Genomic DNA, 27,701 nt, shown 5'->3' with positions numbered 1-27,701 from the left:
GGGTGGGGGACTCTCAGTAAAGCAGCTACAGGGGAGTACCGCGGGAGGCCTGGCCTCCTCAAGCGTGAGTGCAGGCACCTGCGACCTTCTTTCCTAAGTAGTTCACTCTGGGCTCACGTCCTTCTCGCCACACTGGTGGACTTCAATAGAACAGCAAGCTAATGCATCCTGGATCGAGAGCAGATGGCGTGGGGAACGGTCTTAGACCACCACGCTCCGAGGCAGCCAGAGAAGAGGGAGGCCACAGAGTGCTTGTTACCTTGCCCAGAAATTTGAAATCACCTAAGGCGGACGTTGGCTTTCACACCCAAACTTGAAAATGAAGTGTGGCTCTGCTCTGTGGAAGACCGTATCTAAATAAAAGTAACTGCCAAAGGCTTCGTGTCCTTGCTCACTGGGGTATGCTTTTAATCATTTAAGTCACAGACATCTACATATAGCCTCTCATTCTCTGGCCTAGGAACTAGTGATGGCATTTCCCCCCAGTACACAAATAAAAATTAAAACAAAATTTCAAAGCAAAAAAAAAAAAAAAGTAAACAATAAAAAAGAAAAGAATGTTGAAAAGAAATACAAATCAAAGAAATTTATTGGTATTGACAAAAATACACAATACAAAAAACGAAACAAACAAAACACAATGGAAACAAAGCCAGAAACCCCACCCAGCGGGCCCATGTGCCTGATGTACTGACAGTGCCATCCCCGACACCCCTACGCAGGGCACTAATTCATGAGGACCTCCATCTGCACCAGCCTCGCGTTGGTGTCCCCAGATGTCCGGTAGGGAATCATCCCGGCAAAGGTAATCAGGGCCCGGGCTTGACTTCGGAGTTGCTGAGAGAAAGGAGGAGGAAGAGAAGAAAGCTGGTTAGCTCGCGAGTTTGGGTACAATCCTGGGAACCACCACCATGCTCTTTCCTTTCCTGCCTGCGGTATCAGGAACAGATCGCTGGTGGGTGGATGCCAGTGCTGCCCTCCCCTGTCACATTCCTTCAGCATGCACTAGCAAAACTTGTCCACAGGGCCCCTGTTCCAGCAGGTGTCAAGGCCTAAGGTTTGCCAGGCAAGCTGCCTAACCACCGCACATCTGTCTAGCTCCTGACACAGCCCTAAGCTTCAGAGCTGCCTGCTCCAGTCCTCCCCTCACCTCTCTCTTCCTCCCTCTTTCCTTTAAACCACTTCTGGGGCAGGCAACTTTGACCCACCCCATCCCTACCGTTCAGAGAAAGAAGCAGAGTGGTGGGGGAGGAAGATAGGAGAAGGGCTTTACCCCTGATGTGTAAAATTAAGTGTCCAACAAAGACTGAAACACACAAGATGCCCCAGAGACAGTCCCTTCCAATGTGGAAAGGGCCTGTGGGCCACCAGCTCCTCTCAGTGGGACAGAATACCAGCAGTGGCCACCATTTCAATACTCACACCCACCAACAGCACTGCACTGGGTCCCTCTCATCATAAACAGACTCTCACTCTGAGGCAAGTGCAGTGAGCTCACCCCACCAACAACAGGTGTCCACCATGGGCAGGTAGCAGAGCATGGTCCCACATGCGTGGGCTTAAGGCCTCAGTGGGTGACTTCTGAGAACTGTCACCCCATTCCCAAAAGTGACTAGGGTGGCCTTCAGTTACTGCTACTCAACAGAGTTCAGTCAACAACCATGCCTGTGAGGGTCACAGTGGGCATAGCCCACAGACATCCTTGGAGGTAGACGACAGTATTTTGAGACTCCTTGACTGCCAGCATCAGGCCTGGGAGATAGACACTGTCCTGACAGTCTCATCAAAAAGTATGTGAAGGGGCCAGTGCTGTGGAGTAGTAGGTTAAGCCTCCACCTGTGGCGCCAGCACTCCAAATGGGTGCCTCCACTTCCAATCCAGCTCCCTACTAATGGGCCTGGGAAAACAACAGAAGATGGCCCAAGTGCCAGGGCCCCTGCAACCATGTGGGAGACCCAGAAGAAGCTCCTGGATCCTGGCTTTGGCTTGGTCCAGCTCTACCGTTGCGGCCACTTGGGGAATGAACCAGCAGATGGAAGACCTTTCTCTCTTGTCTCTCCTCTCAAATAAATAAATCTTTAAAAATATATATATGAAAAAGCTGAGGGAAAAGTAATTTTTAAAAATACCACCAGACTGACCAGCCTTCTGGTTTAACTGGGCCACATATCTTTGTGCTTTTGCTAAATCAATCAGATCGCATAAGTGGCTTGAGTCCCAGAGTTCTTATCGAGGTGTACTTAGCCTGAGCCATGTACACTGCTGGCAGCAGAAGGGGCGCAGGCTCAGGTATGGGACAGACCTGGCTCTCAGGCCTGGGCCCTCCACCTACCCTGCCGAGGGGCTCACAACCACAAGCTGCGCCCCAGCTTCACACCTGTTCCCTCAGCTGTAGGAAGTGGACAATTACGTTGCCCCAGCGACCTCTTAAGGGTGTTTGTGGGCCTCAGAGGAGAGCAGAAACAAGGGCTTGTATGATCCATGCACTGGTCACAAATAAAGTATGATTTTGATGAATGCAGAGACTCACAAAATCACCTCACAAAATATTTCTAAATTAGCAGGAAATCTTTGTGAAATCAACCACAAATCAGCGCTCTGTTTGATTTTTAAAAGGTATTTGCAGATGTAGCACTTATTTTTTAAGCATGCAAACAGCAGCAATCCCATTAACACTTTCCTTGGGAGAGCTGCCAGGTCACCAGGGACAGAGCAGTGTCAGGTCGTGGGGTCTCCTAAGAGCACAACAGATTCCACGCCAGGAAGGGGCTCGCAGCAGCATTCTTCACGCATGCTGGGGTCTTACAGAGTCACGGTCCTCGATGACTCGCTGGGGCCTGGATGCTGACGATGGACTGGTCCCCTTGAGCCTCTTAAACTGTGTGAACAAGATGTTCATGGTGGCGAGAAGCACTTCTGAAAGGTTGTGCCTGATCTGTACAGAAACAAACACATGGAGTCAGGAAAAAACCAACTCTCAGGGCCGGCTACACCTGAAGGGTGGGTGGCTGCTCCAGGAGGCCTGGTCACACCACACCCCACACCCGCCAGTGGAGAGCTACAAGGTCACCAAGAAGGAGCTGAGAGCTGATGGCACTGACATCAAGTGTCAGAGCAGCCCCCTGGCAACTTCCAATCCAGCTCCCTGCTAATGCACCTGGAAAAGCAGAGGATGATGGCCCCTACCACGCAAATGTGAGAGCTGGAGTTCCAAGTTCCTGGCTTGGCCTGGCTAAGCCTCAGCTGTTGCAGCCATCTGGGGAGTGAACCAGTGGGTGGAAGATCTCTGTCTCTCCCTAACCCTGACTTTCAAATAAATGAGTAAGTCTTGGGAAAAAAAAAAAAAAGAACTTGGGGTTGCATATCAGCAGGTGAGGGTATGCACCCTAGTTCTCCACAGTCCACAGCACCCACACAGCTTACACAGTCTCAGAACCACTGCTGTCTCCACTAGACCGGCACAGCCCTGCCAGAGTTCTGGGAAGCACCTGCAAAGACAGGCTTCGGTGCTCTACTTTATTGTCGCCCTCGAGGCAGTGAATGCTGCAATCAGGGGAAGGCAACATGGCTAAGGGCAGAGAGAACCTGCAGCAGGCGCGAAAGGGTCAGCGAGAAGCAAGATCTCGTGAACTACGTGTATCACAGTAGCCAGAGCCCCTCAAAGTTGGCCTTATCTCCTCCCCTCAAACAAAAACGAGCATTTACAAGGCATTTGCTTAAAGAGGAGCCACTAACGTGGAACTGCACTATTGACATCCCAGCACCAGACAGCCGTTTCAGGGTCTGGCATCTGTGGTTCTAGAGAGCTTTACACAACTGCACACAGGAATGCCCAGGGGAGTCCAGGCCACAGCCCAGTCCAGGGCACAGCCCAATCTTCGGCGGTAGGGCCTGGGCATGAAGAGTTCTTCAGTTCTCCTAGATTCCAGCGAGCAGCCCAGCTGAGCACCCCCAGGCTAGACAGAGGCAACATGCTTTTAAAAACTCTACAGTGGCTCCAGGGCCCACAGGCACAGTCACTGCACTGGCTTCTTCAGAAACAACACAGCTCAGGAGGGAAGGGATGGCAGTGGACCCATAACTACTGGAAGAAGATCAGAGTTCGGCACTGAACCACCCTCTAAGACAAGTGAATAACAAAAGACTTAAACCAGACTCCAGAGGATCTGGTTTAAACCAGAAACCCATTGTTCCCGAAGTAACTGTATATTCTGAAGCAGGAATTCAGACAATAGCCTGAAGGGGATGTAGACACTTGTGGAAAAACCAGGTCTGAAAACTGGACCTGCCTCTAAAAACCCAGTCTCATGTTACTTTTAATTTTTGTTTCTCATTTGCCATCCTGTATTCACCTTTTAATATATATATATTTTTAAATGTATTTATTTATTTGAAAGTCAGAGTTACACACAGAGAGAAAGAGAGGCAGAGAGAGAGAGGTTTTCCATCTGCTGGTTCACTCCCCAATTGGCCGCAACAGCCGGAGCTGCACCAATCCAAAGCCAGAAGTCAGGAGCTTCCTCCAGGTCTGCCCACATGGCTACAGGGGCCCAGGGACTTGGGCCATCTTCTACTGCTTTCCCAGGTCATAGCAGAGAGCTGGACCAGAAGTGGAGCAGCCGAGACTGGAACCGGCGCTCATATGGGATGCTGGCACTGCAGGCGCCGGCTTTACCCGCTACGCCGCAGCGCCGGCCTCAAGTAGAACTCTTTTAAAGCTATTATACATTAAGACTAAAAGGTCTCTGAAGAAGTGGGGAGAAATGAATCCCATCACTCAGGAAGAGAACTCACTTCATCACTGAAGTTTCTGAAGGCCGCCACTCTCTCTTCCACACTTTCCTGATTCAAGGGCACCAACTTCAGGCGATCAATTATCTGTTTAAAACAAACAACCCCAGCCACATATGTCATAGCTCTCTCAGTCATTTCATCTCCTACACAAACAGCACATAGCATGTTCAAAAAGTGCTTCTGAACAGAAAACTCTTCTCCCTCACACACAGACAGGCTTTGATGCCAACTTGCTAATTTGATTCTTATCCTCATTTTCTGGCATAATTCTAAAATTCACAGATTTAGACTTCTTTGAGAAACCTCTTGGTTTTCAGATTAAAGGAGAGAGGAACAGAAAGAAGAACAAAAAAGCAACAGAGAAAATCCCTTTAAGTTCCTAGGATCACACTTGTCCTTCTTCATTTAATACACGTATAAGTGACATTTCCTTTGTTTTAAATGTACTCCATGAAGCATTTTGAATTTTCAAGGGCAGACATTAGCCTGTACTTCAAACACCCCTCCTGAAACTTACATCAAAGGCTCTGTCAATATGACCACTGTGATACTCGTCAAAAAAGGTGATCAAATCCAACAGAAGGTAGAATGTGGAGTCCACAAATTTATTTGCACTTATTCCCTGAGCCCTGTATCTGAAAGACAAAAAATAAGTGGGCATGGGGACTGGTGTCTTAACGAACTTGCAACACGATTTAAAATGCATCAAGCCTCTGGACCTGAGGGGACCAAGGAGCAGGAAACAGTGTTCACTGGAAATGGCCATGCACTGATGGGAGATCTGGCACAGAACCATCAGCAAATACTGTTCACGCAGCACGGTTTCCTAGCCTTGACCATCATCCCAGCATCCATGCGTCCAGGAAGAGGAGCTCCTGATGCGCAAAACGCCTGGTGCCATCTCTGGGGAATGTCTGCTCCGTGGAGAGAAGCCATGCTCCTTTGTACGACCCCAAAGCTAGTTCCCAGCAGTGTCACCTTAGGAGGGGCAACTGTAGGGTACAAAAAGCAGGATCCTGGCCTGGGCCTGGGAGTTAAATCAGCAGAGTTTGAGAACTGAGTTGACTCAAGGGGAGGAGGTGGGTTCTGAGGAATGGCCCTGACTCTAATAAGAAAACCCCCATCCAGCCATCACTGGTGTTGTTCCTCAATGCTCTGAGATGGTCACAGTATGCACGACAGCCTTTAGAGCTCTGTAACGCCTGGAATTACGGCTAATGTGCACGTTAGAATGTCAGCATACCCCTTCACACCGCCCTCTGTGGTAAAAACATTAAAAGACTTCTGACAGTACCCAGTGTGGGTTCTGATGTGGGGACATGGCGCTCTCACAGCAGGACAGGAGGCACACAGCTAGAAGAGCTTCGGAGAGCTGCTTTCTATGACTTTTTGGGTGGGCACCCTCAGGGCCCCACGGCGCCAGCTCGCAGCCTTACCGCTCGGCAATGGAGAGGGCCATGTTCTTGAGCCTCTCCTTGTTGGACTGAGGTGCACTGATCTGGGGGACGACAGGGCTCAGCAGTTTGTTCATCAGCTCCAGCACCTTATCAGCGTTCTGTTCACGTTTTAAGATCAAAGAGATAACCAATGAAGGGAAAAACTACATAATCAAAACAAAACAGACAATTTTCGGAGGCAATGGAGGAAAATGTTCTACATCTGGGAGCTGGTTACATAGACAACATACCTATGCAAAACCCACTGAGCTGTACACCCTGAACACTGGCATATTTTTCTCTTAGTTATACCTCAGTCAAAATGTTTATATAAATTAAAAAATCATGATTGATAACCCTCTTTTTGCCTCCTCTTAGGTGAATGGGGTGAATGCGATCACATAATCGTGAGCAGCCATCGTGTGTTCTGAGGTGCTCACGTCACTCCCAGCCGCCCGAGAAGGCCCAGCTGAAGCACTACTCCCCAGCACGCTCTAGTCAGCAGAGTGTCTCGGAACTGCCCACAAGTCAGGCGCGATGGCATTTTTACTGCAGCTTCACCATCGGAATGTGAGGGATGCTTATTCAGAGGCTGAGTGAGACAACAATTCAATGCCTGCAGGACAACCTCTCAGTATGCTGCTTTTATTTGGCCAGAAATGCCTTATGGGCAAAAATAATTCTGTAAAATGGGAATTTCACCCTGGATCATTAAGTGCCTAACTGCTGGGAGAAAATGCCTCAACAGGGAGATTGCTACAGCAATGGCATTGCTGAAATATTTGTGTATTGAATGGCAAAAGGCCAACAGATCAATCAAGTGCAGAAGAAGGAAAAGGGCACATTTTACCTTGGCAAGGTCATAAAGCTTTGCTGCTTCTTCAAACAGTCCTTTATTTTCTGCCACGGAAGCAACTTTGTTGATAATAGGCTTTGTGTCACTAGTGAACTTATCTATGACTCCAGGCTGACAAGACAAATTACGGAGGGGGAGGAAGAGAGAGAAATGGATGCACAGAGCTATTATTTTAAGCACTGAGAAGTAACTGCGAGCCAAAAAATACTTTAACTGAAAACGCTTGCCCTGAGCAGTGCATGTTCATCAGTTAGACCTGGCTTTCCTGAGGATACAAGGTCCTCTTGGAACTACAAAAGGGACCAATGAAACCACACACAAAGAGCAGACTCGCTGGACACAGAGGAGTCAGAAATCTGACACCCATGCTTTCTAATTTTCAAAAACGACCCAGTAGATGAAATTATCAGTGATGTTAGGTTTGCCGAGGAGCAGGAACCAGAGAGAAAAACCCAGAGGCCTGGAGAAAATATCTGCAAGACTCAGGATTTGCTCTCTACAACAGACAGCAAAAGAACTCAGGGGAAAAACAAAATGCATGGCAATGGTATCAGGACATCCAAAAAAAACCCACAAAAATCCACTCCCTTACCACTCAACAGCAACCAAATGGTCAGAAGAGAAGGGAGGCCCTAGGAACCATGGGAGAGCAGAGGTGGACTGAGTGACATCCCTGACTCTCCATCAGTGCTGGACCAAGTCAGGCTGACCTGTCCTGGCCATTCTGGAGGCAGCTGGGAGATCAGGGAGGAGCAGAGGCTCTTGGGGCTGAAGGACGGGGTTCCGACTCCAGTCCCCTTCTTACTACCTGTGTGATCTGAGAGTAACCTCCCTGTCTCCATCTCTTCAAGTGGAAAACACAGATAATTACAGTTTCCTCCCTACTGGGTTATTGTGGCAATTAAATAAGGAGCTACATGCAAAGTCTTCAGCTCGGTGCCCGGCTACTGTCACCACCCAAGAAGCATGGGAGATGGCCCCTCTTCTGAGCCACACAGTAGGAGCAGTACTTCTTCTGGAGACCACTGGGCCAGCCACTCGTTTTTACAAATGAGAAGAGTGAGCAGCCAAGGGGGCAAGGGTTTCTCAAGGCCACAGGGAGAGTTGGGGTCAGTACTGGCTGCTGACAAGAGGATCTCTTCGCCTTCTCCTGTGACACCCAGTAAGCATCACAAGGCTCAGGAACTGGCTGAGGCTCCCTTACGGAGCCACATTCCCAGGGTCGGTATTGAGTTCTGGGCACTCAGAAATGGCCTTCCCAGGGAGACCAAGACCATTTCTGACTTCTCCATCTGGGCAGAGTAGGCATAATAATCAATTTCTTCTTCTTTTTTTTTCAAATCTTCTGACCCAAAGAATGGCAGAAATGTAACCTTCTCAGCCTGCAAAATGGCAGGCATGAACCAATGAGTAATCTGAACATAAAAAACTATGGAATTGCAGATTTATGTACATGTGTATAAAATCAAAGTCATCAAGTAGGTCTACAACTTTCATTCTCCATTTGTTTCTTAAATTACATAACTTCATTCAGCTTTGGAGCTTCAGTTTCCTGGCTCCTAAAACCCAACCCAACTATACTCTCTGCCCTGCCTGCAATGCGAGCTATCCCTCCTCTAACATCTGACTCACCTTCCGACTGCCATCATTCTCCAGTTTCCCAAGGATCATATCAAACTGGGGAGGGAAAACAAAGTTTATTCAATTTATTGGGTAAGGATATAAACATAACCAAGAATTCTCCAGAGACTACAGGGGAAGAAAACAGAGGGATGGGAGAAGCCTTACGTTAACTAAGAAACATGAGACTGAAATCAGTATTTTCATTGTTAGACACCAAGGAAACCTTCATAACCACCCCCACTCAGGCGGAACCACACTGAGGTAAATGAGCCTGCATTCCCATGAGACAGGCATGGGGAACCAGGGGCAGCTGACCTACCTCTCGGCTTTCTATCACCAGCTCGCTCACACAGCGCAGAAACATGTTTTCTCCTTGACTATCTTTCTCGTCCCTGTACAGGGATAACAGCAACTCAGTCTCGGGTATGGACTGGCGGTCTCTACCAGTCTTTCTCAGAATGGCAGAAATCAACACTGGCTGAAGTAAGTGGTCAAAAGCAAACTTCACCTGAGGAAGTAAAAGTACTGGAGGGCTTCCCTTGGGTCCGTGGACTCAAACTTCCGGGTGTAGAGCATAAGTAGCCGCACAAAGTTCAATCGCCGCATGCAGGGAGGGTCCCCAGGCTCATGGCTGACTGCGTCGTGGGGGAAAGAACGTGTCACAACCACACTGTCCCTCTGACCCATGCAACCCAACAATCATGGAAGCTAAATCCGTAGACCCAGCAGCATCTACTCCTGCAGCCTAGACAACGCTTGCCAGTGCCAGCTTTGCTCAATTCTCTCTACCACCCTGTCCTCAATTTCTCACCAAGGATGCAGCACAGGAAACAGACCTTTGTAGTAAATTTCCGGTCCACTGGTCTTAAAATGAAAAAAATAGTACAATTGACCAATATAGCATGTACTCCGAGAGGATTTCACTGTGCTAAGAAGGAATCCGAATGCATCCATTCATTGCTCTCTCACCACACGGCGGAATGTACAGAAGATGGCTGGCTGGGGTTGCTGGTGTCATAAGGCCAGAGCCCTAACGGGATCCAGAAGCGCCACTCTAAGGACTGCTTCTCCTGCATCACCCTCCGGACACGACGCTAGCACTTCGAGAGCACACCAGGGAGAATGACCGGGGTGGCAGGAGGTGGGGTAACACAAGAAACACAACACTAATCCTCCAGAAAGCTCAACTATTTGCAATGCTCAGAAATTACTGGTAGTGTCTGCCCAAATCCTATTGGTTACAGTTCTACGGCCACTGCCCCTGATGGGCGATGTTCTGTGATAACACCACCGCTAACCCAGCCAGGAATACTCACGGAGCTGAGCGCTCTGTCCCGAGGATTTTAAAAGCAGCTTCAGCTCAAATAGCACCAGTGCCACGTGGACGGCATGGCAGCGCAGCCGCTCCATGCGGAAGAGGAAGGCAATTGCTGCTTCGAACTGCGCTGTCAGGAACAGAACTTGGAAGTAGAGGAAGGGCTGCTGGTTCACCGTGAAGTGGGACTCGCCTGGGGGAAGAGATGAAGGGGACTCAGAAGCGTGCTGCCCACCTCGGGCTCTGGGCAGCAGTCCTGCGTGCCTCTAGGCCTTGCCTTTTGGGAAGGAAGCTCCTGCACAAGCCCGAGTTAACGAAGGGGCCCCGGACACAGAGAAGTCCATGGAAAATGTGACCTGGTTCTTCCACCCTAACCTCCCCACAAGATTGGCAAGTAAGAGCTGTGCTGTGAAACCCAAACTGCTTGCATCAGCTGAGAGAGAAACAGAGATAAGGACTTGAAAATGGACTAACAGGGACTATTCATGTCCTGTTTCCTGAGAAGAGTCATTCAGTAAGGGGAGAAGAGAAAACACGAAAGAAGCTTCCATTCACGTACAGTCACAGAAATCTGGACTGCTGACCACAAGTTAGAATCTCTTCTTTGCAAAATTTTTAAACAATGAGCAGAAAGAAGTATTTTTCTCTCCTTTATGCTCAGTTACTGGCAACACATACCAGGAAGCAACAGCTAAATCCTCTTTATGTCTCTTCCTGTGCAAACCTCCACTACAGAACACAATGGATCAGAGAACACAGTTCACTGTGCATAACCACGTACGCTGTAAGTCACACGCAGCTGTGTGGTGTTCTGCCTGAGACAGTTCAGAGAAGAAGGATTTTCCCCAGAGAAGAAGTAGGAGTGTCTAGGGTCTTACCATAGTCTTCCAACAGCTGCTTCTGGAACTGAGAGAGAGTGAGCCTGTCTTGCGGGGAACTGGTACCATCGTCATCGAAACACACTTGGTTCAACTAAATCCCCAGAAGAAACACACGCGTCAGTGCAAACTACATCCTGAGCCCTAAGTGCAGAGCTGCAGCTGCTCAGTGCTGAAGGCGGTGGTTATTAACTGGGGAACACAATAAAAAATGGCACCAGGAGACAGAATGCACCGCTCCATCACCCAGTCATACATTAGCAGGGAAATCTGCGTGGGGAGTGTGAGCAGAGGGAAGGGGGAAAGCCTGCTGGGCAGAGAAGTGGCACCTGCCTTCAGCCACAGGTAGTCCTCAGTTTTGTCTGCCACTTCACTCTGGTTGTCGGTGATGTCGCATCTGCCAATGATACAGTACACAGCTCGCTTGTAGGGATCCGTGTTGTTCCTGAGGGCTCTGCGGTAGTGAAGTCGGAGCTTGTTTTCCGTGGCTGGGGACAATCTGAAGAAATAAGGGAATAGGCGGACACAGTATAAACTCTCAAGGGCACATGAAAGCACTCTAGGTCCCAAGGACATAACAAAACTAGGAAGCCTTCCTTCATCCAAGGTACATACGCTGTCCCGGCCCTGCCCCTCAGAATCACTGCTCAATGTGACTTCTAAGCACCACCACCTGCATGCCTTTGCCTCTGGCCTTGCTCAGCTGTGGAGAGCTGCAGAAGCAGGTCAGAAATGTGAGACACTCCAGCTTCCAGCAGCCCTCAAGCAGGGTGGGCCAGGAGTCCTTCCCTTAACCACTGCAGCCGCTCCCTGGCCTCTAATGCATATGGGGCTGCCTCCCAGATGAACTACTTGCACGCAAATCCTTTTCCTGGGGGGTCCTTCTGGAGGAACCCTAAGATATTAAACTTGAAAATGACCAAGACAGGGGCTTGTAGTCTGACCTCTTGACATGGCATTTTCAACACAACCAAGAAAAGGACCCCTAGTGTTGCACAGATACACATGGAGTAGTCACCACTATTACTTCTACACATATATGTATTTATGAGAGTACTTCAAAAAGTTTATAAGGACTAGAATTAAATTGTAAGTTTATTTCAGTGTCAAAAATTTTGAAATACATGTATAGCAGCGGTCTTTTTTTAAAAAGTTCATGGAGGCTGGCGCTGTGGCTTACTAGGCTAATCCTCCACCTAGCGGTGCCAGCACACCGGGTTCTAGTCCTGGTCAGGGCGCCGGATTCTTTCCCGGTTGCCCTTCCTCCAGGCCAGCTCTCTGCTGTGGCCTGGGAAGGCAGTGGAGGATGGCCCAAGTGCTTGGGCCCTGCACCCCATGGGAGACCAGGAGAAGCACCTGGCTCCTGCCATCGGATCAGTGCGGTGCACCGGCCGCAGCGCACCAGCTGTGGCGGCCATTGGAGGGTGAACCAACGGCAAAAGGAAGACCTTTCTCTTTGTCTCTCTCTCTCACTATCCACTCTGCCTGTCAAAAAAAAAAAAAAAAAAAAAGTTCATGGAAAGGTTGGGCATTTGGCATAGTCATTAAGATGCCACTGGGGAAAACTATTCTATATCAGCGCGCCTGTGTTGGACTCCTGGCTCTGCTTCTGAGCCCAGCTTCCCGTTAATGCACACTCTGAGAGGCAGCAGGTGAGGGCTCAAGTAGTTGGGTCCCTGACACCTACATGAGAGACTCAGACTGAGCTCCAGGCTCCTGGCTCCAGCCTGGCCCAGCCCCAGCTGTTGTAGGCGTCTGGAGAATGAACCACTGGACAGAAGATACCTCTGTCTCTCAGATACAAAACTGAAAATGAGTAAGTAAAAAGAAAGTTCATGGAAATTATGTATTATGCAAAAAATATGAATCTCAAAAATATGTACACCAAAAGAACCATCTTCTAATCCCATTTTCCATGAACTTTTTGAAGTAGTCTCAAATACAAACTGGGTTTAAACAGGAATTTAAGTCCAATTATGTTAGCAAAGTCCAAAGAAAAACTCAACACAAGAGAACTTAAGGGAAAAAGCTCAGTAAATTAATCCAGTTATTATATTTCAAGATTATTAATTCCTAATTCTAGCCTTTGAATTATGAACTTTGTGACAACATATTTCCATACAGGGCTGTCCAGAAATAGCACTGAGTATTAAAAAGTGTAATTAAAAAATGCCCGATTTTATAAAGCGTCCTTGTCGAGCTTCAGATCTGCAGAATCAGTGAAATCCACTCCCAGCCCAGTGCTTCTCACTGTCACTGAACACTGCCCAGGCACAGCCACATGCATGTCCACACGTCAGCTGCAGCCTCTGCATGCTCACGCGCTATTCCTGAGAGCTCTACTTGCTTTCTAAACCTCGTTTTTGCCCTAGCAGAAGCGTACTAGGAGCATGTGCAGGGAAAAGAGAACAGCACCAGTGGAGGCCACCCCTCTAACTGCACACGGCTCCTTCTGGCTACGCCATCTCATTCACCGAACCTTCTGTCCTTGCTGTTCATGTACTCCTGGAACCAAGTTTTAAACTCTCCCAGCTGGTGCTGCGCTCGATTAACCACTTGTGAAGCGGCAAGCAGGTCTCCACAGCGCATGCAGTAATAAATTAGTGCCCACACAGGATGGCCTTCCACTTCGCCGTCCTGAAAGAGGAAAGACACATTCAAGAGAAATGAACAGAAGCTAACTGATTGTTTTTGACATACCAACACCCACTAAGCCCCTATCCCTGTACTAAGTCACCTAACCTTCACAACCCCACCAGGCAAGAACTGTTGACAGCCTCCTCCTCCTCTCTGTCCAAAGAAGCTGAGGCACAGGGAGGTTAGGTCATTTGTCCAAGGTAAGCTGGTAAGTGGCAGCGGCTCAGCTCTAAATACCTTACTTGCTGCACAGCCAGCCCTGTGGCTTCCCCAGGGAACCTCAGTGGTCTGCAGTGCCCAGGTGACATGTTCTGTGGTAACTGACAGACACGCACTCCCACAACCCCTACAAAGTCAGGGCTAAAGGTGTCCAGGAAGAGACTATCATATGGTAATACCTGAGTTTACATAATATTAACTACACCACGAGCCAACTGCGGACTCTGCCAGGCACCAGGGATCTGAAAGGCAGCTCTGTTCTACTCTCCTGTCTGCTCTGGTCATCTGCCTGTGCAGCAGACCTATGCATGCCTGTCTCTGTCTCTCCCCACTCCTATTCGGAATAGTGAACCACAGACATCCTTTCCTGGCCCTTGCTCTGTGGCAGACTCTTTCTAAAGCCCAAATTTATCATGTCACTTGCTCACCCAAACTCCTCTGAGCTGAGAAGTCTGAAGTGCTTAGCCTGGCATTCAAGGCCTTCATACTCCTGACACTGACACTCCAGATCCTCTTTCCAGCTCCCAGGTTTTTGTTCCTGGTGTTTTCCCCTCCTGAAATTCCCCTTTCCTAGACTGCAGTCTGGTGAACACTTATTTTTTAAAAGCAAGCGAGACTTGAGGCTGGCGCTGTGGCATAGTAGGTTAATCTTCTGCCTGCAGTGCCGGCATCCAATATGGACGCTGGTTCTAGTCCTGGCTGCTCCTCTTCCAGTCCAGCTCTCTGCTATGGCTTGGGAAAGCACTGGACGATGGCCCATGTGCTTGGGCCCCTGCACCCACGTGGGAGACTCAGAGGAAGCTCCTGGCTCCTGGCTTCGGATAGACCCAGCTCTGCCCATTGTGGCCATTTGGGGAGTGAACCAGCAGATCAAAGACCTTTCTCTTTGTCTCTTCCTCTGTCTTTAATTCTCTCAAATAAATAAATAAAAATCTTTTAAAAAAAAAAGCAAGACTCTCATCTGCTTTATGAAGCCAGCCTCCCTTTATCTAATTATCTTAGTCTCATACCTGGATAAGATAATTCCCTCAGCTGGATTGTGAGCTGGATTGTGAGCTGGGAAGAGGGTACACGCCCTAAAAATCATACCCAACTCCAATCTTGCAGCTGTTCTGGTAAAAATCTCAGAAGTCATCCCTGACTCTGCCTTCATAGCCCCATCCAAGGTCATCAGCAAGTCCTCACAGCTCAACTTGCCTGACACATTTAGAACTGGAGGATACCTTCCACCTCCCTGCTCCTTCACCGCGGGCTGAGCAGCCACCACCACTCATCTGGGCTCTTTACTACCACCAGCCCAAGAGGCATTCAGCTCCCCACCCCCCCTTCCTTGGTCTCTTTTCCATACGGCAGTTTCCCTATATATCCTGCCTTTAACTGAAAATGCAATCTGAGAGCAACTGCTCTGGGTATAACTGATATCACAGAGAATGGTGTCTATACCTGAAGTCCAGGCAAGGGAGCTGGAAGTTTAATGTTCAGGAAACTCCGAACCAACTGGTAAGTTCCAGGCACGCCACCCAACTGGGCCTGATGCAAATTTCCAAAGACAGTCACAAGGGTGTAATTCTTGTAACTGGAAAAACACAAAAAGGAAAACAAACAATGAGGAGGTTGAAAATATCTATTGCACACATCTATGTCCGCATCTGTGACGCTGGGCTCTGAACGCTACAGGGCAGGCCCTGGACTTAAACCTAACACAAAAGAGAAAGTTGCATATGCTTAATTAAACAAACTACACTGCTTAGTCAGTGGGCAGCAGATCAATGTAAAGACTTTGCCTCACTGTGGACACTCAAAAGAATCCCCAGAGGAGCACAATTCAAGTGCAGTAAGGGCTGATGTGCAGATGAACTGTTCCTGCTCAGAACCTAATGCTTGTTACACTTCTACATTTTGAAAAATTTCAAACCTGCAAAATTAAAAGGATAGTTTAACCAATACTTATATATTCCTTTACTGAGCTTCAACTGTTAGTAACATTTATGTGCACGTCTCTCTTTCTATCCACACAAGAAATGTGCTTATACTTTTTCTGAATCATTTGAAGATATGTTCTAGAAAGCAGGGGCTAACTCATCTGTAAATTCTTTATCATGTAGCTCATAGGAACTAGGATGTTCTCTTAAATAACTCCAAAATCACTGACATCAAGAAGTCTAACACTAAAACTGTCCTCTAAAATTTCTTAAAAAGGTCCTTTATAGTTTGTTATCTTTTAAAATCCAGGATCTAGTAAAGGAATTCACAACAATCATTTGGCACCCCTTTCATTTCCTTTAATGTAAGATAATTCTACCACTTTTTTTTGTCTTGCAAGATACTGATATCTTTTAAAATAACACACCCCTCTAACTGCACACACAGACCAGGCCAGTGCCGTGGCTCACTAGGCTAATCCTCCACCTGTGGCACTGGTACCCTGGGTTCTACTCCCGGCTGGGACGCCAGATTCTGTCCCGGTTGCTCCTCTTCCAGTCCAGCTCTCTGCTGTGGCCCAGGAAGGCAGTGGAGGATGGCCCAAGTCATTGGGCCCTGTACCCGCATGGGAGACCAGGAGGAAGCACCTGGCTCCTGGCTTCAGATCGGCATAGCACGCCGGCTGTAGCAGCCATTTGGGGGGTGAACCAAAGGAAGGAAGACCTTTCTCTCTGTCTCTCTCACTGTCTAACTCTGCCTGTAAAAAAAAAAAAAAATACAGACCAGGTGACAGGGAGAATGTCCCACAAGTAGGGTCATTTCCTCATGATCAGATTCAGGCTCCACTTTGTTGCTGATAGCCTTACACAGCTCATGCTGGTACTTCCCACTGAGACCCACAAAGAGAGGTGGCAAGTAAGCTGTTTCCTTCACGACTGGTAACACTAGATCTGATCCATTTGGTTAACAGCAGTTGTCTCTCATATTTCCCATTGTAATTTAGTATTATTCCTTTGTAAAGAATAAGTCATCTGCTGGGTAATTCTTGGGAAGTCATGTGAATATTCTGCTCCTTTCTTTAGCTTTTAGTTGGTTTTAGTTTCCACTGATGGTCTCTAACAACACAATTACTACACTGCTGGTTGTGAAATGATAATTTTCTCTTCATTTATTTGCAAGTATAGGTCTTAAAATCCTCTACAGAGTTCTTAAGTGCTTCCTATACAAGATAAAATGGACCAGGTTACAGATATCTAAATATGAAGACACTTCAAAAAAGTTCATGCAAAATGGAATTTAAAGTTTATCTGAGCTGGTGCTGTGGCACAGTAGGTTAATCATCTGCCTGCAGTGCTGGCATCCCATATGAGTGCTGGTTCATGTCCCAGCTGCTTTTTTTCTGATCCAGCTCTCTGCTAATGGTCTGGGAAAGTAGTGGAAGATGACCGAAGTGCTTGGGCCCCTGAACTTGCATGCGAGACCCAGAAGAATCTCCTGGCTCCTGATTGACTCAGCTCTGGCCATTGGGGCTACTTTGGGGGTGAACCAGCATATGGAAGACTGTCTGTCTCTCCCTCTGTCTGTAACTCTACCTCTCAAATAAATAAAATCTTAAGAAAAAAAAAACTGCTTAAAATTTCAGACTTTCCTTAACAAAGGAGCAGAGGCTGAGTGTAATATGCCTAATGGTATTCATTTAATGTAGCTATTAAATAATTAATGTAGTATTTAGTATAAAAACCCATTCTTTGCTGTACTGAGTCTGAATTACTTCAGTTACATCCAAGGAAATCTATGACTTCCTAATGAAGTATTATTTTGCTGACAAAGGGCAACCACACTCCAAGACTACTGCTGGCAGGTGCAGAGGCTCCGTGGCAAAGGGCTATAATTTAGTAAGTATGTTCAACTTGGCCTTGTTTTCCAGTCAGCAGGAACAGCCTTGGCACCCTGTCTCTGAAACAGAGCCTGTTGCATACTCAACAGCCCCTGCTGGTTCATTCAGTGGTAGAAGTATCCAAAGGGAGGGGTGAATTGCACTGGCCTGTTCGCAAAGGTGATAATAGTTAGGGCACCAGGGCATAGTCATAAACCCCTCAGCGACTAACTCCAATCAGTGAGGAGGTAGCAAAGAAACCCAGGACAAATCACAGGCACTGGTAGCTGGGAAGGGCCCTGCCCCACGGGGATTAAATGAATAAAGCTACAAGGCAAGTAAGGTTAAGGTTTGAACGTCGTAGTATCGCTAAGAATAAAAAGAAAACTGCTGAGAGAAAACACAAGAGCCTAAGGTAATAGCTAAACTATATTAGGAAATAGAATTATGATCTAAGGTATTATGGCCTACTACTCATCATTGAGGGGCAGAAGGGCAAAGAGAAATCTAACAGTGCTCCAACTACCATGACTTAACATTTGTGATTCTATTATCATCACAGAAACATGTCCTGGGAACACGGTTCTGAAAACAGGATTGACTTGTAGCCATCTTCAGTCTTGCTTAAATTATCCTAGCTACAGTGCACATGGCCTGGGACTACTTAGGAAGTGAGGAACGCTAGACTTCAGGGGACTTGAAAGCCAGTCCCACTGTGCAATTGCTGCCTTACCTCTGCTCAAGGTATCGCAAGGCCTGCCTGACAAACTCCATGCGCACTTCCACACTGCTGCGGCTCTTCAGGGTGTCCGTGGCTGGTGCCAACAACACATCTGTCATTTGTTTTACCATGGTCCACATGTCAGAAATGCTCTGTGGATGAAGGAGACTGTGCGTGACAATACTGCAGGGCTGGAAAAATTATCTGGCTCTTTGTGGCACTCAGACTTCAAAGGCAGGCAGGGCCAGGAGGGTGTGAATCCAGTGTCTTCTGTTGAGACCCCCAGGCTCAAGCTCAGCATCAGTGTGCCTCTGCCAGCCAGCTGCCACAGTTCTGTCCACAGATGAGCCCCCCGGCCCCTCCTTTAAGCTGTTTTCAGATCAGTTACTACTCTAAATCTGACGTAACCACCTAGATAATTAAGATCACATAAAAGTAACAAGAACACTGAATCTCAATGGGTTATTCCTTAAGAGACAGCGAATACATTTGTAATTGCCCAAGGCTCTAGGAATTTAAACTCAAGTGCTGCACTTCAGTCTTTACAAGGTTTTTTGAGTTTCCTAAGGCTCAAAATAAGAGTTAAACCTAAATAATGCAGGTTTTGTCCTCCTGGAGCCTTCCCAGTGGCCACCGCTCTTACCCCATTTTGTGAGCACCACAGTCTCCCATTTCCCTTCCCACTCACCCCCTTCAGAAGATGCCTCTCAGGGAAGGAGCTGGTGTTCTTTCCGCTGTGCTGCTACCACACAGCTGGGACTCCCTTATCCTACCCCCACCTGCCCTGAATCCTCCTGGCTATAAATCTCTCCTTATGTTCCCTGACACCCTAGCAATATTCGAAAGTAAGGAAGGTCGCACAATTGGAGAGAAGTAGCTTTATCCTTTTTCCAAAGCAAAAGACAAAGGCCTGTTATCATGGTCTTTCTCAAAAATCGAAACTGTAGACTATCCAGCTACCTATCCCTTGGTGGTGGGATGACTAGTGAATTCTTCCTTTCTTCTTTAGATCTGTTGGTATTTCCTTATATCTTATGTAAAAAAATCACATCAAAATTAGATGCCATTTGAAAAAAACAAAGATCTGTGTGTATCAGTGTTTGCTTCCAGAATACCCTTCTCTTTTCCTCCCTCCTGGTTCCACACCAACCCACCCACCCATTCATCCACTGCTTTTGTCCTCACCACCCCCCACTTCTCAGGGCAGATACATAGGGTTGAGCTGAGGAAAGAAAACAATTATCTGGGGAGGTGGGGGCCACAGAGAGGAATGCCAGCGAAGACTCCATCTGAGTCAAGTTCAAGGGGCTTGCAAGAATGAAACAAGCATCCTCTTTCCAATTCAGCTCTGTTAAAGAGATCACAGGTCTGTCTGAGGAGGGAAACAGGTGAGCAGGGAGCCAGAGCCTGAGAGGACTTCAAGTAAAAACACCCAGAGGGCCGGCGCCGCGGCTCACTAGGCTAATCCTCCGCCTAGCGGCGCCGGCACACCGGGTTCTAGTCCCGGTCGGGGTGCCAGATTCTGTCCCAGTTGCCCCTCTTCCAGGCCAGCCCTCTGCTGTGGCCAGGGAGTGCAGTGGAGGATGGCCCAGGTGCTTGGGCCCTGCACCCCATGGGAGACCAGGAAAAGCACCTGGCTCCTGGCTCCTGCCATCGGATCAGCGCGGTGCGCCGGCTGCAGCGCGCCGGCCGCGGCGGCCATTGGAGGGTGAACCAATGGCAAAGGAAGACCTTTCTCTCTGTCTCTCTCTCTCACTGTCCACTCTGCCTGTCAAAAAAAAAAAAAAAAAAAAAACACCCAGAGGACTGTGACCATTGATCCTGGCTAGGCCTTCTGCACCTACATTAAACAATCATCATCACCAAAACCACTCCACAATTACTGCAATGAAAACTCTGAAGAACAGTTAACATCTTATTCCACGGAATGGCAGATCCCCACAGGCACAGTTCAGCCCAGTCAGCAAGCTGCCAAGCCCACCCCAACGCTGGGCTCCACAACCCCACTGGCTTAGCTGGGCGTGCTACCTTATCATCCAGCTCTGCGACCGAAGCACACAGGTCTACAAGGTTAGGCTGCAGATGGCCATTTACAATCTTCTCATTATAGATATAAATCTGAAATGATGAAAAGCAAAAAGTCAGTGGCACAATTTCTATTCCAAGTTTTTGCAAAACTCCCTGGAGCAGTTCTGAAGCCAGCAAACAGTCAGGAGAAGCTTCCACCAAGCTTCTGTGGGCAACACACCAGTGCTGACTGCTATCCCGGCCTTCCAGATCCCTGAAGAATGGGAGCAGAATGGTCTCAGGGAAGGGCTGCAACATGCAGTTCTGTGGTGCTGTGTCCCAGCAGCAAGGAACACAGAGAAAGATGGAAGATGGGACAAAGGAAAGGCTCTACCTGCTACTAAGAAAAGCCGCTAAAATTCTGGCCAAAGAACTGAATGGCTCCAGGCCCAAAGCTCACAGACTGAAAGGGGAATGTCAGGTGGCATCCCCTGCTTCCCATGTGCCAGACCAGCAGTCGCTGCAGGGGCAGCATATCCATTTCTCACGGAAAGGGTCTCTGCTCTTTAGGTGGGATTTTCTGTTATTTTTCTTTTTACAATTTATTTGAAAGGCAGAGCTACACGGAGAGATGGAGAGACAGAGCTCTCCATTCACTGGTTTACTCCTCCAAATGGATACATTGGCCAGTGTTGAAGCAGGCTGAAGCCAAGAGTCTGGAACTCCACCTGGGTCTTCAACATCAGTGGCAGGGGCCCAATACTCAGGCCATTCTCTGCTGCTTTCCCAGGCACATTAGCAGGAAGATAAATCAGAAGTGGAGCAGCCAAGATTCCCACTAGTGCTCATCTGGGATGCCAGTGTCACAGGCAGTGGCTATATCTGCTGCTCTACAGCACCAGCAGAGGTAGAATTTTCTCAAGGAAAATGAATGGCATGATGTTATGGCATGGGAAAGCCACTGTTATTCTGGATTTTATTTTAGAAGAACTAAAATAACAATGTTTAAAAACTAGCAAGTTCTACTCCTGTGAAAGATTTTATTTTATACTTAAAGTTCCTGCTCTACCAAGGACTAAACAAGGCTGTGATATTAGGAAAGTCAACTTTAGTTCCCCCTACTTTAAATGAGAGACAACAATGTCCTTTGGCTTTCAGGGTTGTTATAAAGATCAAGTAACCGGGGCCAGCGCTGTGAAGCAGTGGGTTAAAGTGCCAGCCTGCAGCGCTGGCATCCCATATGGGCTCCAGTTTGAGTCACGGCTGCTCAACTTCTGATCCAGCTCTCTGCTATGGCCTGGGAAAGCAGTGGAAGACAGCCCAAATCCTTGGGTCCCTGCACCCCCATGGGAGACCCTAAAAAAGCTCCTGGCTCCTGGCTTTGGATCAGCTCAGCTCTGGCTGTTGCAGTCATCTGGGAGTGAACCAGCAGATGGAAGACCTCTCTCTCTCTCTGGCTCTACATTTCTCAAATAAATAAAATAAATCTTAAAAAAAAAAAAATCAAGTAACAGTTTTAAATTGAGGGGATGTTTATTCATTCAACAAACTTTTATTAGGAGTCTTTCCTCTGCAAAGTACCACGTTCAATATGGGACAGAAAGATTTCCTCTCCACAGGACAACTATGGAAACAGCTGTCCTGTGATGTATGTACATTAACAAGTGCTATAAAATGTTAGCTTAATGAAGCTTAGTCTTTCATATACAGAAGACACGCCTGAACTCCAGGTGGTAGCTTTGGCAATGGAGGGAATTGGCCATAATGAGGGTGAAATGTAAAGGATGGGTATGTGCAGGGGGAGTAAAAGAGAGATCTAAAAATTGAGCATAATGAAATAGAGGCCAGTAGTCATATATGAGAGATCTGGGAGGAGGGGAGCTGGTCTATGTAAAGTGGATGGAACTAGCCTCAGCTGCCTAGAGGCTGAGCAGCAGTGGCACATTGAAGGAGAGAGACTTTTTTTAAAAACTTAAATCTCTCTGATTGAGGGGTAAAAACAGGGATTTCTGACAATACGTAATCAGCCAACAGCATAATTCAGTTAACGCAGGGTTCCACTGGCTGATCAACAGCAGCTGAAAGCACAAGGTCTATTTCTCATTGTCCCTTGCTGCAGGTGGGAGAGTAGAAAGGGAAAAAGGGAGTACGGATACCACAAGTGGCATTGATATTTCCATCTCAGAGAATCATGGGAGCTGGTACTGGCTGAGCAGATGTCCCCTGGCTACCACTGGTACAAGATGACCTCAGGGTGATGGTTCAGCACAACTCTCTCAATTCAAGAAACAGGAATGGTTTCCCTTCTTGATACTGTGCATGTGGCAAATTACAGTGAAACACAGTCAGTTGGCACTGCTTTCCTCAAAGTCAATTCCAGGGATGCATACAGTGCTTACTGTCCTGTGGTTAGGTGCAGTCCAATAGAGGGCTTGGTTCCCACAAGGCATCTCATTGCACACCTATACTCCTGCATGGTCATGACCTACAGCCAGAAGCATGATCCTCACAACATCAGGAGCTTCTCTAAGACAATGATATTATTAAGCAGCATTGAGTATACTATGCTTTCCAAGGTAGAAAAACATTTAGAATACCGTCAGTCTACCAGGTAGATTCAGTTAAAACACAACTCCATTTGCTAGGCAATGCAGTTACTCAAGGCTTTATTGTAGCAACAGCTATTTGCCAAACCTGCAAAATGAGATGCCTTGGTCAGGGTAAAGGGCAGATTTCAATTCTTTCAGTCAAATCCAAGCCTTTCTATTACCCTATTTGATAGAATTCTCCAGTAGCCTAGATGGTAAAGTATTAACCAGTCATTTAAACAAAAACCCAACTAGTTTTCAGGGTTTGACTTTTACATGAGGCCTTTGTTCTTTTTCTCTCCCCTAGAGGCTCGCAGAGAATTTTCCAGGATTAAACCTTTTGTGAGAGCATGCTCACCTGCCGGGCATAGGCCATCTCGATGCTATCCAGAGAGCTTCGTCCAGGGGGTCCCACATCGCTGATGTAACTTGGCTGTAAATACATTCAGAATTGGTTAAAAATGGTAGTCATGAGAAGAAACAAAAATCACATAAACATATCCTCGTGTTTAACAGTTGTGAGAGGTCTGTTTCCTAGCTAAGACTTCAGAAAAATGACAATTTTAGGGGTTGCGATAAAATGCAACTCTGTTACACCATGAACGTATGAGAACAGAGCAAGAATGGGACTGGACTAACCAAAAAAATAAGAGAGAGCTGGATAAACCCTACAGAAATCTCAATAACTATTTCTCGAACCACATATCCTTCCAACATTTGGTTTCAATTCCAACCCCCTCCCATGTCTCTTTTCTCCCCATGTCTTCACACCAGCAACACCATCATTTTTATCAGTGGGCCACAGGTTTCCATCAATCATATCAAGCAGCTGACAGCAGAGAGTCTGTAGAACCATATCACCAGATGCAGACATTTCCATTCTAGAGTTCACACCAAGACAACTGCTGATTAATTTTCCATATCTGAAAATGTGAGGCCAGTCTATATGGGGTATTCATTCATTCAGTAAAAATCTGCTAAGCACCTGCATAGCTGTGTGTATGTCCATCCCCATAGGGATGAAAAGAAGCCAGTTGATAGAGTCTGTCCCCAAAAACCTTACCATCTATTAAAAAAAGTATAATGGGCCGGCACTGTGGCGTAGCAGGTAAAGCTGTCGGCTGCAGAGCCAGCATCCCATATGGGCGCGGGTTCGAGTCCCAGCTGCTCCACTTCCGATCCAGCTCTCTGCTATGGCCTGAGAAAGCAGTAGAAGATGGCCCAAGCCCTTGGGCCCCTGCATCCATGTGGGAGACCCAGAGGAAGCTCTTGGCTCCTGGCTTTGGATCGGCACAGCTCCGGCATTTGTGGCCAAATGGGGAGTGAACCAGCAGATGCAAGACCCCTCTCTCTCTGCCTCTCCTTCTCTCTCTGTGTAACTCTTTCAAAAATAAATAAATAAATCTTTTTTTTTTAAAGTATATTGGTCTCTGCTTTAGAAAGGCTCAACTTTAGCTCAGCTATTCCTTACTGTAAATAAATATGGATCAAATTTCTTCTACTGGCTTTACCCGCTATGCCACAGCGCCAGCCCCAAGATTTATTTATTTATTTGAAAGACTTGAGAGAGAGAGGGAATCTTTCACCCACTGGTTCATTCTCTAGATGGTCACAATGAGCCAGGACTAGGCCAAGCCAAAGCTAGGAGCCAGGGGCTTTACCAAGGTCTCCCATGTGGGTGGCAGGGGCCCAAGCACTTGGGCCATCTCCTGCTGCTTTCTCCAGGCCATTAACATGTAGCTGGATCAGAAGTGGAGCAAATGGGACATGAATCTGGTAGCCACATGAGATGTTGGACGGGCCCCAACTTTATCTAATTTTAACAAAAAGAATCCAGGGGCCGGTGCTGTGGCATAGTGGGCTAAGTCTCCACCTACATTGCTGGCATCCCATATGGGCACAGGTTCTAGTCTTGGCTGCTCCTCTTCCCATCCAGCTCTCTGCTATGGCTTGGGAAAGCAGAAGACGGCCCAAGTCCTTGGGCCCCTAAAACCCACGTGGGACACCTGGAAGAGGCTCCTGGCTTTGGATGGGCCCAGCTTTGCCTGTTGCAGCCATTTGGGGAGTGAACCAGCAGATGGAAGACTTTTCTCTTTGTCTCTCCTTTTCTCTGTCTGTACCTCTACTTCTCAAATAAATAAATAAAATCTTAAAACAAAATCCAAAGCTCTATTCTCTAAAATCTAAAGCAGAACAGTTTAAAGTAGGCTTACTAGGAGTGGGCATCTTACCAAATGGTAAAGATGACAGTTAGGATGCCCATATCCCACAAGGCAGTGCCTGGGTTTTATTCCTAGCTCCAGCTCCCTGCTAACACAGGGAGGCAGTGACAACAGCTCAAATAACTGGGTTCCTGCTACCCAAGAGACAGGTTGTGTTAAGCTCCTGGCTTAAGCTCCCCAGCTGCTGAGGGCAAATGGGGAGTGAACTAGTGGATGGGAGTTCTCTCTCTCTCTCTCTCTCTCTCTCTCTCTCTCTCTCTCTCTGATAGACAAAAACTAAAATAAGTAAAGGAAGTAAGCTTCCTGGGAAATCAATGGAAGACAGCAAACTCCCATTACTAGGAAAGCTGGTAAGAGGAATAATACTAAAATTAGCATGCGCTTGAAGCAGGGTAGAAGAGAGACACAAGCGGCACAAAGAAGAGTTTTAAATCTCGGTTCTAGAGAATGTACGTGGGACTGTCAAGCACACCTGGGTTCCAGGAAGGCCATTTCACTCTTTGGCTTTGGGGTCTGGAGCAAAGCACATTCACCCAGAACCTAGGGTTGCCACCAATCAATGAAAGGGTCATCTTATACAACCTCAACAGGTCCCCCTCAGCTCTGATCTCCAGAGCTCACTGGCATTAAATGATCTTAAACACTTTACTTGATCTTGGTAGATGCTACTGGGTGGCCAACCCCATGATCATTCCCAATCCTCTTACTTCTACTCCCTGCCACCTTTCAGGTTGCCATATAGAGCTAAATATACCCAGTGGTAGCCTGGTAAATGTTTAATAATCAGCTCGTGGGGAAGGGAACTTGATGTTTAGCAATTGCTGATTTCTGTGGTATAAATACTCCAACCACGGCAGATCTCAACTAATCCAGGATTAAAATTTTCTGAAAGTTTCACAGAAGGCCCTTGTGAGCTGACCACTATACACTATTGACCTAGTCTCTACTACAGCTAGAAATGGCCACGTGCCCTAGTTCTACCAAGGAGATGAACACACAAGTCTTCTGGTACATTTGGGAACAACTTCTGCTTTTCCTGCTAAAGCCTGGCATGGCCTTTCTGTTTTCCCAGTTTTTTCTACCTTAGATACAAATGCAATGTCTAGAGCTACAGCTGCCTTCAATAGCTAAAGTAAGTGGAAGAATGCTAGGGACGGTGGTGCACAAAGCCAGGAAGGGAATGGGCCTCAGATGGCACTGTGGAACAACACTCCCCACACTTCAGACTGAGGAAAACAAACCACTATTCAAGTCACTGAAGCTCCAGTTTTCTGTTGCTCATAGCAGAAAGCATTCCTACTGAACAGAGAGCAGTGGTTAGAAATCCCTGCTTACCAGCTTTGTGCCTGTGAGAGAAGAGAGACAGAGAGAAAAGTCTTCCTTTGCCGTTGGTTCACCCTCCAATGGCCACCACAGCCGGCGCACCGCGCTGATCTGATGGCAGGAGCCAGGTGCTTCTCCTGGTCTCCCATGGGGTGCAGGGCCCAAGCACTTGGGCCATCCTCCACTGCACTCCCTTGCCACAGCAGAGAGCTGGCCTGGAAGAGGGGCAACCGGGACAGAATCCGGCGCCCCGACCAGGACTAGAACCCGGTGTGCCGGCGCCGCAAGGTGGAGGATTAGCCTAGTGAGCCGCGGCGCCGGCCCAACTGCTTCTTTTAAATCTCAGTTTCTTTAGTGGTAAAATAGGGGGACTAATGGTACCCAACACACAGCTTTGAGATGATTAAATGGGGACAAAATAATGTTCACATCACAGTACAGTTTTGAGAAATAAGTAGACAGAGCTCAGCACAGTGCCAATAAATGCCAACTGTTATTACTTTACCAGCACAAAGTAAGCCACTGTAATGAATACAGAACAATCCTTTACAAAACAATGAATAGCTATGCACACTGCAGAAACAGGACCTAAAATATTTCACTTGGTGCAGCCTGGAAAATCTCATCTCATTTCCCCACGATGCACAAACACCCCCAGCACTTTCAGTGTTTTCTGTCACACTATGCTGAGGACTGTTCTGTAAGACAGCCACCTTTCTGGAACTCTGAAAGCTGCAGATCCCACGGTCTTTTTTAAAGAACACAGCACTGAGCCTGTTAATTCTGGCAACCTAGTTGGGGGGAATAAACTGGGAGACGAAAAGGAGACCAGTTCTAAGCACAACAGCAAAGACACAGCTGTTTGAGTTAAATACACGCAAACAGCCTTGAGAAATATTTTCCAGTACTAAAAACCTTATTTTTTAAACCATCCATTTAAAAGTAGTTGGTTTCAGACTTCAAATTTCCATTTAAATTAATTTTGCCTAATGCTCTTGTTTTCAAAAGTGCCTCTCCTTCAGCTGCCCTTGGCCAAGCTGCTACTCGGCCACATGGAAAGTCAATTATCCCGGGCCAGGATGTGTGCATGCACATTCCTGAGCAGAAGATTGGCCAATGTTCAGCTGGAAGTCCACAGCCAGAGCTGCCTGAGGGCTAGGAAAGTGGGTGCCTGGATGCTATGTGGGAATAATGTTCCAAACACCTCTGACCTCTGCGTTTCTCTGCATTGAGGCTTGATTGAGCCACAGTGGGGACAAAAGGAGCAGGCAATCAGAAAGCAG

At 47.4% G+C, this 27,701-nt stretch overlaps 1 protein-coding gene across 2 annotated transcripts in view; it reads right to left on the bottom strand.

Moving 5' to 3' along the window:
* Positions 1-571: 571 nt before the first annotated feature.
* NUP93 (nucleoporin 93) overlaps positions 572-27,701 on the bottom strand; it is a 120,838-nt gene continuing 93,708 nt past the window's right edge. For both annotated transcript variants that reach the window (XM_008257320.4, XM_008257318.4), the window contains 17 exons: positions 23,232-23,306; positions 20,307-20,396; positions 18,291-18,430; positions 15,202-15,334; positions 13,382-13,539; positions 11,236-11,401; positions 10,903-10,996; positions 10,026-10,217; positions 9,218-9,344; positions 9,029-9,101; positions 8,719-8,763; positions 7,081-7,197; positions 6,231-6,349; positions 5,312-5,429; positions 4,795-4,878; positions 2,807-2,935; positions 572-837 (listed from right to left, as the gene is read on the bottom strand). In XM_008257320.4, coding sequence (XP_008255542.1) covers positions 727-837; positions 2,807-2,935; positions 4,795-4,878; positions 5,312-5,429; positions 6,231-6,349; positions 7,081-7,197; positions 8,719-8,763; positions 9,029-9,101; positions 9,218-9,344; positions 10,026-10,217; positions 10,903-10,996; positions 11,236-11,401; positions 13,382-13,539; positions 15,202-15,334; positions 18,291-18,430; positions 20,307-20,396; positions 23,232-23,306 — 1,971 coding nt within the window. In that variant the 3' untranslated portion in view covers positions 572-726. The remainder of the gene's footprint in view (positions 838-2,806; positions 2,936-4,794; positions 4,879-5,311; positions 5,430-6,230; positions 6,350-7,080; positions 7,198-8,718; positions 8,764-9,028; positions 9,102-9,217; positions 9,345-10,025; positions 10,218-10,902; positions 10,997-11,235; positions 11,402-13,381; positions 13,540-15,201; positions 15,335-18,290; positions 18,431-20,306; positions 20,397-23,231; positions 23,307-27,701) is intronic.

Source organism: Oryctolagus cuniculus, chromosome 18, assembly GCF_964237555.1.
Source record: "Oryctolagus cuniculus chromosome 18, mOryCun1.1, whole genome shotgun sequence".
Lineage (NCBI taxonomy): Eukaryota > Metazoa > Chordata > Mammalia > Lagomorpha > Leporidae > Oryctolagus > Oryctolagus cuniculus.
This window is presented reverse-complemented; position numbering and strand designations above follow the sequence as displayed.